The 13,209-nt window shown below is 51.9% G+C and overlaps 1 protein-coding gene across 1 annotated transcript in view; it reads right to left on the bottom strand.

Annotated features, from left to right (window-relative positions):
* Nucleotides 1-5,527: 5,527 nt before the first annotated feature.
* MCC (MCC regulator of Wnt signaling pathway) overlaps nucleotides 5,528-13,209 on the bottom strand; it is a 133,860-nt gene continuing 126,178 nt past the window's right edge. Inside the window, exons 16-17 of the mRNA XM_010218640.2 lie at nucleotides 6,788-6,910; nucleotides 5,528-5,985 (exon numbers count right to left, since the gene is read on the bottom strand). Of these exons, the coding sequence (XP_010216942.1) occupies nucleotides 5,805-5,985; nucleotides 6,788-6,910 (304 nt within the window). The 3' untranslated portion in view covers nucleotides 5,528-5,804. The remainder of the gene's footprint in view (nucleotides 5,986-6,787; nucleotides 6,911-13,209) is intronic.

Below are 13,209 nucleotides of genomic sequence, written 5' to 3'. Positions count from 1 at the left end.
GAGGGAGCACTCTGTGCCTTCATCCAGGTCATTGATGAATAAATTGAACAGGACTGGACCAAGGACTGACCCCTGGGGGACCCCGCTAGCTACAGGCCTCCAACTAGACTCTGCACCGCTGATCACCACCAGCTTCAGCTGAACTATCTAGATGTTAAATCATATTGTAGGCAGAGGTCTCTATCCACAGCAGGTGTCTCCTGTGACTAGGAGGTGATGGCTCTGCTCTAGCTCTCCTCTGTATTCCCTGGCTATGTATTCTTTTCTTTTCATCTTAATGAAGGTTTGGATCAGTATAAAAGAAACTGGTTGTTTCATTAAAAAGCCCAAAGTAGGGCATGATTTTCGTAAATCCAGCCTTAACGTGAATTGCAAATAAATGTGATGAAATATGCAATAACTTCTACTGCTCTGTGTAAGGGTACTGTTTCTTGTGTTAATGTTGTTTCCTGCTGCTGTTCCTGAAAGGTTTCTACAGGAATGCAAGTGTGGTGGTGTCGTGTGATCCGCTTGGGCTCCACAGTGTGCTGCACGGTGAACGTTTTGCATTGTTAATGCTTGTGACTTTGCTGTTATTTCACCATTTTATAATTAAGTGCACCTCCAAGTTTAGGAGTACAGTTTACATGAGTTTCTGTAAAACAGTGAAAAAAATAAGTGGGTAATTAATAGTTTTTTTTTCTTTTTTTTTAATTGCATAGGCATAGGGGATATATACAGTGAAAAAAGAGTTACTGTTCCCATGTTAGACACATGTTAAAAACACTGTTTATGATTGGAGCTAAAACAAATGAGAATGCTTGCCTGCAAGGGGGCGGTCTTCACATTATTAATGGTCACCTGTCAGGCGCTCATTAATTAAATTGAATTAACCAAATAACAAAATGACCAGGTCTTTAATGAATACGGCTGCGTGGGTGCCGCGGGCCGCGGCTGCTGCTTCGTGGCTGCGGCGCCGTCCCTGTCCCCAAGGGCGCCGCATCCGGAGCAGCTGCCGGGCACGGTCCCCAGCCTGGAAAAACGTGGTGCTGCGGAGAAGCAGGGAAATAGCTGCATGTATTGCACAGTTGCGGTATTTTTTTTAAACATAATGTATTTTTTTTTAGACCAAACTTACATAGATAGTTTTTTATTAAGGTTTTGGGCCTCGTTGTTGTTCCAGGCCTCTCTGCTGTGCTCCGCAGTCCCTCTGATGTATTTTGCGGCCTGGAGAACTGTGTGTTCACTGTTCCTTGCTTTGCCCGCTGGGGGCCTCTGTGAGTAACTGTTCCTTTAAAACCAAAGGGGCTCGGCAGCCCCGCTGCCCTTGGAGTTGCTCTCAGATTGTGATTGCGTTAAGGTAATTATTTTTCCAGCTTTTACACATAATGCAGCAAGCTCTTGGTGATGTGTAATAAATCGCAGCACCCGTAGATCACACTGGTGCAAAGAGTCTGCACTAAGAATCCAAGCTCTAACATCCTGTCATGCAGAATGGCACTGCTGGTCCTGCGTGACTGGTTTTCCAGTTGTCTTTCTTTGCTTTTAATTTTTTGAGCCTCCTGATTTATTTTTATAAATTTTGAGCATTTTTTTTTCCAGAGGTTAGTATCAGGTGCCTTCATTTTGTAAAACAGGAGGTTACTCTATACATATGAGAGTCTCAAGACCGTTGAGGACTGCTAGAATAGCCTTTCATTGATTTAAAAGTAGTTTCTCTATTTAAAAAGTTAAGAGTTACACTGTAAATGTTAAAGAACTCTGGTGCTCATCCATGACTCCAAGCTGATTTAAGTTTGCTTTTGGTAGTACAGTATTTCAGCCTTAGAAACAACCACATGTTGTTTCTGCAAACTAACTGAAGGTGCTTCAGTGAGTTAGGCCTGGGAGTGTCACTACTCTTGTGTAACAGGTTTTTATTCTTACGCCTCTGTAGCAATAGTCTTGTTCAAGGCTGACAGTAATAGCCAACTGCTCGTATTTGCACTGTTCGTAATGCTGTACATAGGCCCCGCAGGAGATGCAGTAGCATTTGTGCTCTGTGTGCATTTTCACTGTCAAGGTAGGTTGTGAACTTAAAGCAAGTCAGTTTATGTAGCAATTATATTGGCCATATTCGGGATCATACTAAGAATCTGGATTACTAGGAGAACATTAAAATTAAATGTTTGGACCTCAATGTCTTTTTCATTGGACTGTACTGAAGTAGATTATCGTACAGGTGTGACTTAACAGAACCGCATACACCCGCGCCTAGAGTGCTCCCCTGTGGGCAGTGATGGAGGGAACGTGTGAGTAAATCGCAGTAAACTGCAGTTCGCTCCTCAGTACTAGCAGAGTACAAGGAAATGTGCTGACCTACAGTTACTTAAGAGTAATTGTCATAAGGCTTCACAGTGTACAGAGTATGTCCACCACTGAGCAGACCCACCATGAACTTTAACTGTTGGCTGTAGTTTGTGTTAACAAACCATGCAGAGCGTGTGCTGCTGGGCACACCGTGAACGCTTTGCAGGGAAGAATGTGGATTTTAGTCAGCTTCCAGTGTGTCATCATGCAGAGCAGTTTGCTCTTCATGTTTGCTCCTTAGTAGGTAACGTGTGACCACCAGCAACATCTTGGATAACAGCTGTGGTTTTAATTGTCATTCCCTGATGCAGAAACTGAGACACATCACTGAGGAGACTGACTAACCTGACACTTTTCTACTGTAACTTCTCTGTAAAGTTAAATTACTTTGTAACTCACTGTAGTAATGAAATACAGATATGGACATTTCTGTTTGCAGTGTGAAGCTCAGGCTGCCCCCTACCCGTGGGTTCCTTCATGACAGAAGGTTTGAACTAATATTGCCTTAAGCCAGGTAGCAGCACCCATTTATATGTAGGTGCCAGTAAAGAGTTTTTAAAGCCACTTGTGAAGGTAGACAAGGGGGCCCATCAAACAATGCGAAGGGAGAATTATTTTAAAAGGATGTCTGGTCTGTTGAAGAGAGGAAGTATGTCAAGCTTAATCAGTGCTTTTAAAGTATTTATGAAATGTTGGGTTTTGGTCCATACAATGTCATTAAAAGAACTGGATGTGTGGAAACAGTTTCATATGTGCTCTCCATTTCTGTGAAGTTATTGTTCAAACTGTGGAGGGCTGGCGGAAAGCCTGAGTGTTCCGGAAAGGGTAAATGTCCGTTAAACCAGGGCCTGGGTGTCGCTGAGCTCAGCCCCACGTCCCCCCCGTCAACCCTGCGGCAGCGCCCGGCCCTCCCGCGCCGCCCCTCGGCAGCGCCCGGCGGCAACACGGCGACGGGCAGCTGCAAGAAACACCACAAAACACACACGGCATTAGAAATTTATTCAGAATATAAGAACATTTGTAAAATAAAAGTATTATAAATGTCTCTGTATAAATAAATGCAGTTTTTACAATTCTATATCAAATGAACACAAAACAGCTCTTTTACAGCAGCTAGAAAACTAAAAAGCAGCAGCACATTTAAAGCTAATTTGATAAGCTGAAACGTTTCTAAACTTACACTGTATGGTACAGTATTAAATGAGAAACTCCTACTAAAAACTGTGGAACAATACTGACATTAATGCAAACTTAATCACATGTGCTTTGTAATAGCTAACAGTACATTCAAGCTGGTGAAGATCTATACCCTTAATTAGAAAAAGTACTTGTTTTTTTCTGAACGCAATGCAAAATATAAAGTCTCATGCACTCTGGCAATTTAGAAAGTCAAAAAATAAAGTATAAACTAGGATTAATTAATAAGTGAGCAATATTTTTATTTCTGCTTTGCAAGTGTACTGTTTCTGCAACCAGTGTTAGGTGAGCCACGTTGCAGGGATTTGCAGTAGCTGCAGAGTTAAACGCACACGTGTTTGTAGGCTGGTGTTTCAAACGTGCATAGAAGCTCCTGGCGTTTGCTCGGGGTTGGTGCCCGCGTGGCAGCCGGGCGAGCTCAGCAGGCGGGGGCCTTGCCACGGCCACGGCTGCCTTGTGTTTCTAAACCCAGCTCCGTTTCATGCTTTCGTAGTGTACATTCTTGCCTGCAATTTAAATGTTTCGAGCCTAATTCACTTAACAGTTTCTTTAGTTACTAATAAAATGAGAAAAAAAAAAAAAAAAGGCCAAACAGGAAACCCAGTGCAATAACAGTTTCTAGCTACCTTAGGTGAGAGGAATTTCACATTGAGAGTTTGAGACGTCCTCCAGGCCCTTGTTTCAGGTAAGAGCAGAGAGAACTGTGACTGCATTTTTACCAGAGCACACTGAACACGAGTCCCACAACTGCCCTGGCTGCCTGGCCTAACCCAAGACCAGACAAATCCAGTTCAAGTCCTGTCAAAAATTTTTTTTTTTTAGTCCTGGAAATTGCAGTAATAGATGAAAGAATGTCTCACTGCTCTAAGCACACTAATCTTAGAGGTGCAGCCCAACATAAAACAAGTCATATCCTGAATGGAAAGGATACCTGGCTCCCGAAAGTGGATTTCCTGGAGAAAACACAGCTTGAAAAATACCGAAGGGAGAGGTAACGCGGTGACAGCAGAGCAAAGTCAGTGAGCTCTGCACTTGTGTCCGCGCTGCCCCGCAGGTGGTTAACGTGACGGCCGTAGCTGTGCTGAAGAATATCCCGCGTGAAACTGCTGTCATGTCAGGTTCCATTTTTTGAACCCTTGAAACCATGTCAACGCTTTGCTCAGCCTTCATTACTATTATAGCTCAAAAATGTCAGGTCATTTATCTGCGCAGGATATTAGGATGATGTGACTTAAAAAAGAAGGTTAACAACAGTAAAAAAAAGTTAGCCTAAGAAGCCCTATGAAGACATAACCATTCACATTCTGTTTGTGGTTGAACATCCATACATATACACTGATATAGTCTTGTGCATATGTATTTAATATTGAGCAGGTACATTCCTAATAAATAAGTACCTTTTTTTTATTTGGTCAAAAGCATATTAAAAAAAAAAAGACATTCTACCTCTTGATCATAGAAAGCTGCAATAAAACTATACTCATGACAAAAATGGCCCAGCGTCTTAATTACCCTGGCTATAATAATGTATTAATAGGAAATATCCAGCTGTCTCATTGCATTCAGCACGCAGTATCAGGGGATTTCCTGCAATTCCTGACACGACCTTGGCACAGAGCGTCTGGCACAGTGGAACTCACAGCCTTGAGCCCTCTGACGAACTGAGAAATGTGTTACCATATCATGGTTCCCAGAGGCGCCCTGGGCTGCCTGTTTTTAGCCCAACGACAGTTCTCCCCACTTGATCTGCTCCACGAGTAAGTGCTGGCGTGGTGCAGGCGCCACCGCCAGCCTCCCCTCGGGGCGTCCCCCGTCTCCCTGCCCAGTTGCTGCAGGAGCGGCACCGGGGCTCGAGCGCAACGCACGGAGCGGCGGGAGCCCCGGAGCTCTCTCGAGGTAACTGGAGCGTTTTCCAATCCCCAAATGCCCCAAGTAAAACCTCTTAACACGTATTACTTTGTTATGTGACACTGCTGCCCGTGGGGCATATGCTGGAGAGAACCGTGTGCGCGCAAACTTAACGAGACAGGCAATGTGCATGTTCATGGCATGGCAATTCAGGCACTGTCCATTTTCATTACTAAAAAGTCTTTGCTTAATGCTAAAGTTTTCCCCATTACTCCTGACCCCCATAACTCCTGACTGCAAAGCTGCGATCCTAGCGATACTGTGAACTATGTCTGTGTTAAGGATCGAGCTTTTAGAGTTCGAAGCTACCTCAAAAGGAGCCTCCAAAAGACACAGACTTGTGATGGCATCAGTCCTCTCGGAAGAGGCGCTCAGAGTGAAGTTTCATTGGTGTGCGGTCGAGAGTTCTCCTCTTCCAGCAACGCTATCCGCTGTTTGAGCATCCTTACTTGAGTTTCGTGTCTCTCCACCATGGCCATCATCTGTGATTCCAGTTTCTTCAGCTTGTTTTGATGCTTTTTCTTTGCTTTTTCATAAGCGGCTACCAAGTTACTGTGGGAAATGCAAAACAATACACGACCATTCAGCAAAATTCGCTCACAGTACATGTTATCCCCCCCCCCCAAAAAAAAAAGGCGCCATGAGGGCACTCTGAAGTTTGGATGCTGATTCTCTCCCTAAAATTTAACTGTATTTTAAACCCTTTTCAAATTCATCACAGTGCTAAGCTCTCTATTTCTTCTGGGCAGGCATGCACCTTTTCCAATAAACTGGTTACCAAAAACATGTTTTTAAACAGGGTTTCAAGAACCAGCTAGAGGGTTGCTTATGATGGCTTTGCAGAGCATTACTTGGGAATGCTACAGCATCATCTAATGTTTCATGAAAAAAGATCCCCTCACAGCCAGTATCTGCTCACAAAACCCACTATTAAACAAACTAGAGTTTCTTTCTCTCCCATAAATAACAATTAGTGAAAACTTCTTTGTGAGCGTGAGGCTCCTTGCAGAAGGGGGAGCTGCAGTCCACAGCACTCTCCGAGGCTGCTGCCAGCTGAAGCCTACTGAGAGCTTCCCTACCAGGAAGACAGTTTGTTCATACGGAGGCTGGAGCCAAAGGCAAGAGAGCAATTTTAAACAAAATAACAGCAACACATAAATCTGACTAGATGGAAGGATTTACATTTTTGTTTCATAATAATGCATTTAACAACGGCTCAATTAAAATCAACTTATTTCCCCCGCTCTTAGTTATTAGCAGCTCTGAGCTCCCTGCGTGCGGGGTTTAGGCTGGGGAGGGGGCTCCAGCGCCCTGCAGCACACGCAGACCCAGCTCCCGCCGCTGTGCCCTGTACCTGTTTGCCCTTTTAAGGTCGTTGACAAATTCTGCAGACTGCTGGTGCCGGATTTCACTGCTCTTGGTGAGTCTCTCCAACGCACTCACCAGCTCTTGCACTCTGGCTTTCAGTTTCTTCTCCCTAGGTCAGGAGAAAAGGACTGAGAAAATCATTTCAAAACAGAAGCAACACTTCAGCTCACAAAGGGTGCATGGCAGCCAACAAGTTTCTTCCCCATGTTTTCCTTAACACTATTTGGATAATACAGGGGTTTCTTTCTTTCTTTTACTTGCTTTGATACAAGATTTTAGTTCTGATGTCCCACTCTTCCAGTGGTTGGAAAAAAAAAAAAGTGGTTGGAAGAGAAAAACTTATTTGATGGGTCTTGTATGTACTGAATCACACTAACAAATAACTGCAAAGATGTAATGCCTCGCACCTTCTGCATCTTGAATGGGATAGCAAAGAAAACTATGAAGAAAAACTGAAACCAATGGTAATCATTCAAAAGTTTTAAGAAAAAATAGCATACTTGGCTTACTAATAATCATTTTTTTTTCACACTTAGGAATCACTAGAGATCCAGAGAAATCTCAACAATTAAGGAAGGCAGTGATTTCAGTTACCGCCTCAAATTTACCTGCATAATTTATACCACAGTCTGACTGTAGCTCCCCAACTTTTATGAGGAGCCAGTGAGTCCAGTCCGCTCTGCAGCAAGCTGTAGAAAAGGTTAAGAACAAGAGAAGGAAGTAGAGACACAGAATGGGAAGCGTAAGGAATGCACAAGGCATGAGGTGCAGGATAGTCTGATGATAGGAAATGCTCTCTTTTCCTCTGTGCAGCCCACAGCAGTGAGGCAACCATCAATGCTCAGCAAGACTCCAAGCTCAGGCTGCAGCTGGAGTCTGCAGATGGCTTCCCCCACACCTCAAGGATCCCCGCGCCGGTTTCCTGCTGGCGCCCTGGACACGCAGCCGGTCCCGCCGGGATGGGGCCTGCCCGCATGGCACGGGTCCCTGTGCCCCTCTCCAGCGGCCAATGGCTGTGACTAAATAATCCCAGGAAAAGTCCCGGGAAGCAGCTTATCCCAGCCGCTGCCAACGGTTTTTACCAGCAGATCAGCAGGGACACGCGGAGCGCCTGGTTGGTAAAGGTGGGCGACGAGGAGCGGTGTAAGGGCAAGCGCGAGGAAAGGCACCGCTCTCCCTGCCCCACCTCCCGCGGCAGGCGCACGGACAGGACACCGGGAAAGAACCACTGCAAAGACTTGGAGAACTTCCCCAGAGACAGAGGCGCTGCCGAGCGCTCCCCGCTGACAGCCGCGCGGCCCCGCGCTCCGGCCCTGCACACGCACGTCCCGGGCAGGGCGCGCGCTCCCCGCTTCCGCAGAGCGCTCGGGGCTGCTGGCCAAGCCCCAGCGCCGCGCGCGGCCCCGGCGAGGGGCGCAGGAACGGCGAGGGGCGCAGGAACGGTGAGGGGCACGGGAACAGCGAGGGGCACGGGAACACCGAGGGGCACGGGAACACCGAGGGGCGCAGGAACGGAGAGGGGCGCAGGAACGGAGAGGGGCGCAGGAACGGAGAGGGGCGCAGGAACACTGCGCAGCAGCTGAGCGGGGCTGCCCACGGCGCCCCCGTCTACGGAGGCAGCAGCCCTCACACGCCGCAGTGGCGACAGCCCACAGACACCAAGCACTGCCTGGGAAATAGAGGCGCAGACCCTTGCTTGGTGGCCGACACTTGCAAACTTAAGACATTTCCCACAGTGCTGTGTCTTCTGCTTTGCAGCAGATCAAACATATGACCACGGAGCCTGGGTCACTTGTGCTGCAAGGGCTCCCCACTGCAGGCACTCGAAGAGTCAGTTGAGAAAATCCCTGACTCTGCTTTCACAAGGAAAACCTCGGGAGAGGTGTAATGAGAGCCCCAGAGCCTCCGTTCTCCTCCACCGGTCACAGCAGGTTCAGTGCAATGTCTGATAACGCTGGAGCAGAGCGCGAGCTGTTCTGCCACGCTCGGGTCTCGCACGCCAAAGCTCTTCCAGCCGGACCTTCCCGCCCTTGCTCAGCAGGCGCAGCCCGGCCCGAGGGAGGTTTCTGAGCGGGGCAGCCCGGGGGCCCTGTGCTTGTGCGCGGGGGCGCGCGGCAGGACGAGCCTCCCCAATGGCCTCCGCTCCCAGGCCCTTCTGCGCACAGCGCTCTCGCAGTGCTCTGGAGCCGCCGCGCCGGCTCCGCTCCCCGCCGGCCCCACGGGGCAGGATGACACACGCTCCTTTTCCAAGGCACTCCACCCCTCTTTTCTGGGGAGATCACAGCTGGACATTTAAAACACAGGCAGATTAACCCACTTCCCGTCAGCAGTTTAGCGCACACCGCAGGTCAGCGCCGCGTCAGAGCCCCAGGGCCCGCGGGGGGAACACGCGGCGGAGCAGGAGGGCAGCTCTGCGCAAAGGGCAGGGGGGTCCGGAAGGCCGCGGGGCCTCCCGGGCGCCGTGTGCTCCCAGCCCTGCCCAGCTCCGAGACGGGCGACCCCAGCACGAAGCGCCGGCCCCTCAGGGCTCCCCTCGCGGAGGTAACGCCGCCCTGGCAGCCGCCAGCCCTGTGTTACCCCTGCGGCGGCAGCAGGCCCAGGGGGCGCGCGGGGCCCTCGGGCCAGGGAGGCACCGAGCGCTGCCGCCCGCGGCACTCGAGGCTCCCACGTGGCGCTCGAGGCTCCCGCCCGTGGCGCTCGAGGCTCCCGCGCGGCGCTCGAGGCTCCCGCCCGCGGCGCTCGAGGCTCCCGCCCGCGGCGCTCGAGGCTCCCGCCCGCGGCGCTCGAGGCTCCCGGCCGCGGCGCTCGAGGCTCCCGCCCGCGGCGCTCGAGGCTCCCGCCCGCGGCGCTCGAGGCTCCCGGCCGCGGCGCTCGAGGCTCCCGCCCGCGGCGCTCGAGGCTCCCACGTGGCGCTCGAGGCTCCCGCCCGCGGCGCTCGAGGCTCCCGCCCGCGGCGCTCGAGGCTCCCACGTGGCGCTCGAGGCTCCCGCCCGCGGCGCTCGAGGCTCCCACGTGGCGCTCGAGGCTCCTGCCCGCGGCGCTCGAGGCTCCCGCCCGCGGCGCTCGAGGCTCCCGCGCGCGGCGCTCGAGGCTCCCGCCCGCGGCGCTCGAGGCTCCCGCCCGCGGCGCTCGAGGCTCCCACGCGGCGCTCGAGGCTCCCACGCGGCGCTCGAGGCTCCCACGCGGCGCTCGAGGCTCCCGCCCGTGGCGCTCGAGGCTCCCGCGCGGCGCTCGAGGCTCCCGCCCGTAGCGCTCGAGGCTCCCGCCCGCGGCGCTCGAGGCTCCCGCGCGGCGCTCGAGGCTCCCACGCGGTGCTCGAGGCTCCCACGCGGCCGCGCCGCCCGGCCGGCCCTTTCCAGGCGCGGAGCTGCTGGGAGCGCTGGCAGCCGTGCCAAGGCGCGCAGCAGCGCGGTGACTCGGACCGCCACGAGTGAGGAGTAGAACCGCTTACTCCAGGTCAAAAATAGAGAAAAAGAGTGACCGCTATTTGTGAAGCACATAGGAAAAACAGCTACGAGGCGCCCGAGGAGTCTGTCCCACAGGCTTGCAAGGAGTCCTGGCTGCTCCTCAGCAGGAGCCCCTGCCATGCAGCCTCTCCGGCTCCATGCAGCACCCAACGCAGATGCCGCAAACACGGCTCCTCTCACATGAGGTCCATGGAAGTTCGACACCAGAGCAGCAGCCCGACGCAGCCCCGCGCCGCTGCCCGGCCTGAGCGCGCAGCCCTTGCTCCCCACCACGTGAGGGCAACGCGGGCCCGAGGCGGCCGCTACCGCGAGCACGAGCGGCCCTCGCCGCGGGGGCCAGCGCGGCCCTGCGGGGAAACCTTCCTGCCAGGAACTCATGGGGTTTTGCCTCAAGAGAGGTGGCACAGGCGCTCAGTGCAAAGCGCAGCGCCCAGGACGCTCCCGTTGGTCCTGCTGGCTGCCACCCTCTGCTGCCTGCGTGGCTGCTTCCCCTCGACCAAGTTTTCCCTTGGTTCAAAAGTCATGAACTGCTGGCATGGAAAACATGTAACTTTTGTGCTCTCGTCTTTTGTAAGTTAGATACTGAGGCAGTGCGGGACTGACAAAGTTCTCTTAACTCGTGTAACCCTCCACAGCAACTAGAAATCATGATTTTGTACCCAAAACGACCCAGCTGAGATCCAAACAGACTAGACATGAAGCATTGTGTCCACCATGACCTCTAACTGGCCTTGTCACCTTCCTGCCCAAATATTCAGATGGTTACAAAGGATTCCTGAGATATGTAAATAAAACAGAGCTCTGTGTTTCAGCCCCAAAAGCTACCAGTAAGCGGAGACGCCACACGGGGCTGTGGGAGGGCCTCGGTGACAGGGCATTTCTGCCGCGGCCGGGCACAGGAGCAGCTTGGCGCTCGCTGGCTCCTCCGTTCTGCCCAGACTGCAGCAGGGACCTGGTGTTACCCGACACAGCACGAGGGCAGAAAACTTCCTTTTTTCCCTCCTCCCGGCTGTATCTGATGCATTTGTTAGCTGGTATGTGCCTATGAAGTTAGCAACTTAAGCAACCTACACTTCTCCCTTCCCCTGCAGCAGCAGCAGAGCAGAGCTTGCCAGCAAGGAACATGTCATTTTAAGTCTCCCCTGGAGACAGCAACGCGCCTGGTTTTGGAGATTCAAACCAGATCCTCTCTCACAAAAGGAGCCTCCGGCACAGCCCACAAGGGTGTAAGCGCCAGGCCAGCAGGCTGCTGGGAATGTGTTTTCACTCTCCCAAGAATAGAGTATTTCCTGCCAAAAAAATCATTTACAAATGTGTCAGACATAAGAAAATGAAGTTTAGAGGCTTCATATCCATTGAAACATCCCAGCAGTCTATTACAAAAAGGGGGGGGGGGTGGAAAAATTGCTGAAGAATCTGGCAGGAAGCACTGAGCCTGGCTGGGAACTGGACGTGTCTCAGGGCTCGTGGTCCTGCCTGCAGCGCTGCAAGCGCAGCGCCCGAGACACAACTTCCAGAGCGTGCAGCTTGCAGATAACTCACATTTCTGTTGGTTAGCACATGGCTGGCCATGGAAAAGAAAAGCTGTTTCTGTGGAAAGCCCTGAAGGTTGTTTTTTGGGCCAAACACAGCTATGAGACACCCTGTGTACCTGAAATATGTAATGAAACAATAAATGATGAATGGCTGAAATCCCCCTCGGGTCTCCCCTCGCAGGCACCATCAGCTGCCGCTCCTCAAGGCACTCCCAGACAAGGGCTCCAGGTGAAAGAGAAAATCTGCGTCCGCGGGGGAAGACACTGACCTGGCAGACGAGGCTGTTCTGCTGCACAGCTGTTTGCAGGCCACGGACACACGAGGGCTTCCAAGCGGAGCCAGAGCGCGGGCCACGAACACCCCTCGCCGCTGCCCGTGGGCCTGGCCGGCGCAGTTAACCGCGGAGGACGCGACCCGGCAGCCGCCGCAGCGCCGGGGCCGGCCGCGCTCCTGCTGCCGCTGCTGCTGCTGCTGGGGATGGCGCCCTGCGAGGGAGGCTCAAAGCAGCCGCGTTTTGGGGGTGCCAAGGCGGAATCCCCTGCGCCGGCAGCCGCTCTTCCCTGCCCCGGGGGTTACAGCAGGCGGGTGTGCGCACTAACCAAAACCAGCGGTGAGATGCTCTCCCGGTTTGCGTTTGAACGCGGCCCCTAGGCTTCAGTGTCGAAGCACTCACATGTTTCACATCTTCCTCCTTCTTCTCCCAGCAAAAACAGCAACTGCAGAAATTATGTTTCACTTTAAACTTCGTCCTCAGTCCCTTAGTTGGGAAGGAGGGTGCAGGGGGAGCTGACAGGACTTGGTGGATCCCAGAGGGTCCTGCCGCTCCTCTTTCCAACAGGAGGGAACAGTGCTGAGGAATCAGCACTGGGGAACTAAATCCAGCTTAAATCCTTGTGCCTATGGATGCCGCAGCTTCTCCTGACCATTGCAGCACTTGCACAGGGTAAAATACACCTTCATCACTTTTAAAACCTTTTTCCCCCATGATACTATAAATCTCATTAAGGTATCTGAGAGTCCGTTTATACCACAACCAGGATTAAGACCTGCTGGTATTTTTCAGCATAGCTATTGCTACTCAGGTCCCAGCATGGTTTTCCCCAAGCGTTAGACAAACTTTCCACCGATTTTCGGGCAGAGACTTCAGGATGAGAGACTGAACATTCAGTCCTGCCACACAAACGGCTGCCACACTGACTGGGGAGAAAAAGACCATGTCCACACAGCTGCTGCAGCAGCCACCGTTAGCACAGTCACATTTCCATTACACAGAGAGCTTTCACTTCAAAATTTATGTACACTTTAATCCGATTATTTTTCTTTCCCATTTCTGCCTGACAAACTGTACTTGCTAGGCCCCTAGCTGGAAATCCATGCTAATCAACTTAAGGCATAGTAGATAAAG

The sequence above is a fragment of the Tinamus guttatus genome, unplaced genomic scaffold, assembly GCF_059628265.1.
Source record: "Tinamus guttatus ecotype Peru unplaced genomic scaffold, ASM5962826v1 Tinamus_guttatus_pri_ptg000304l, whole genome shotgun sequence".
Taxonomy (NCBI): Eukaryota; Metazoa; Chordata; class Aves; order Tinamiformes; family Tinamidae; genus Tinamus; species Tinamus guttatus.
This window is presented reverse-complemented; position numbering and strand designations above follow the sequence as displayed.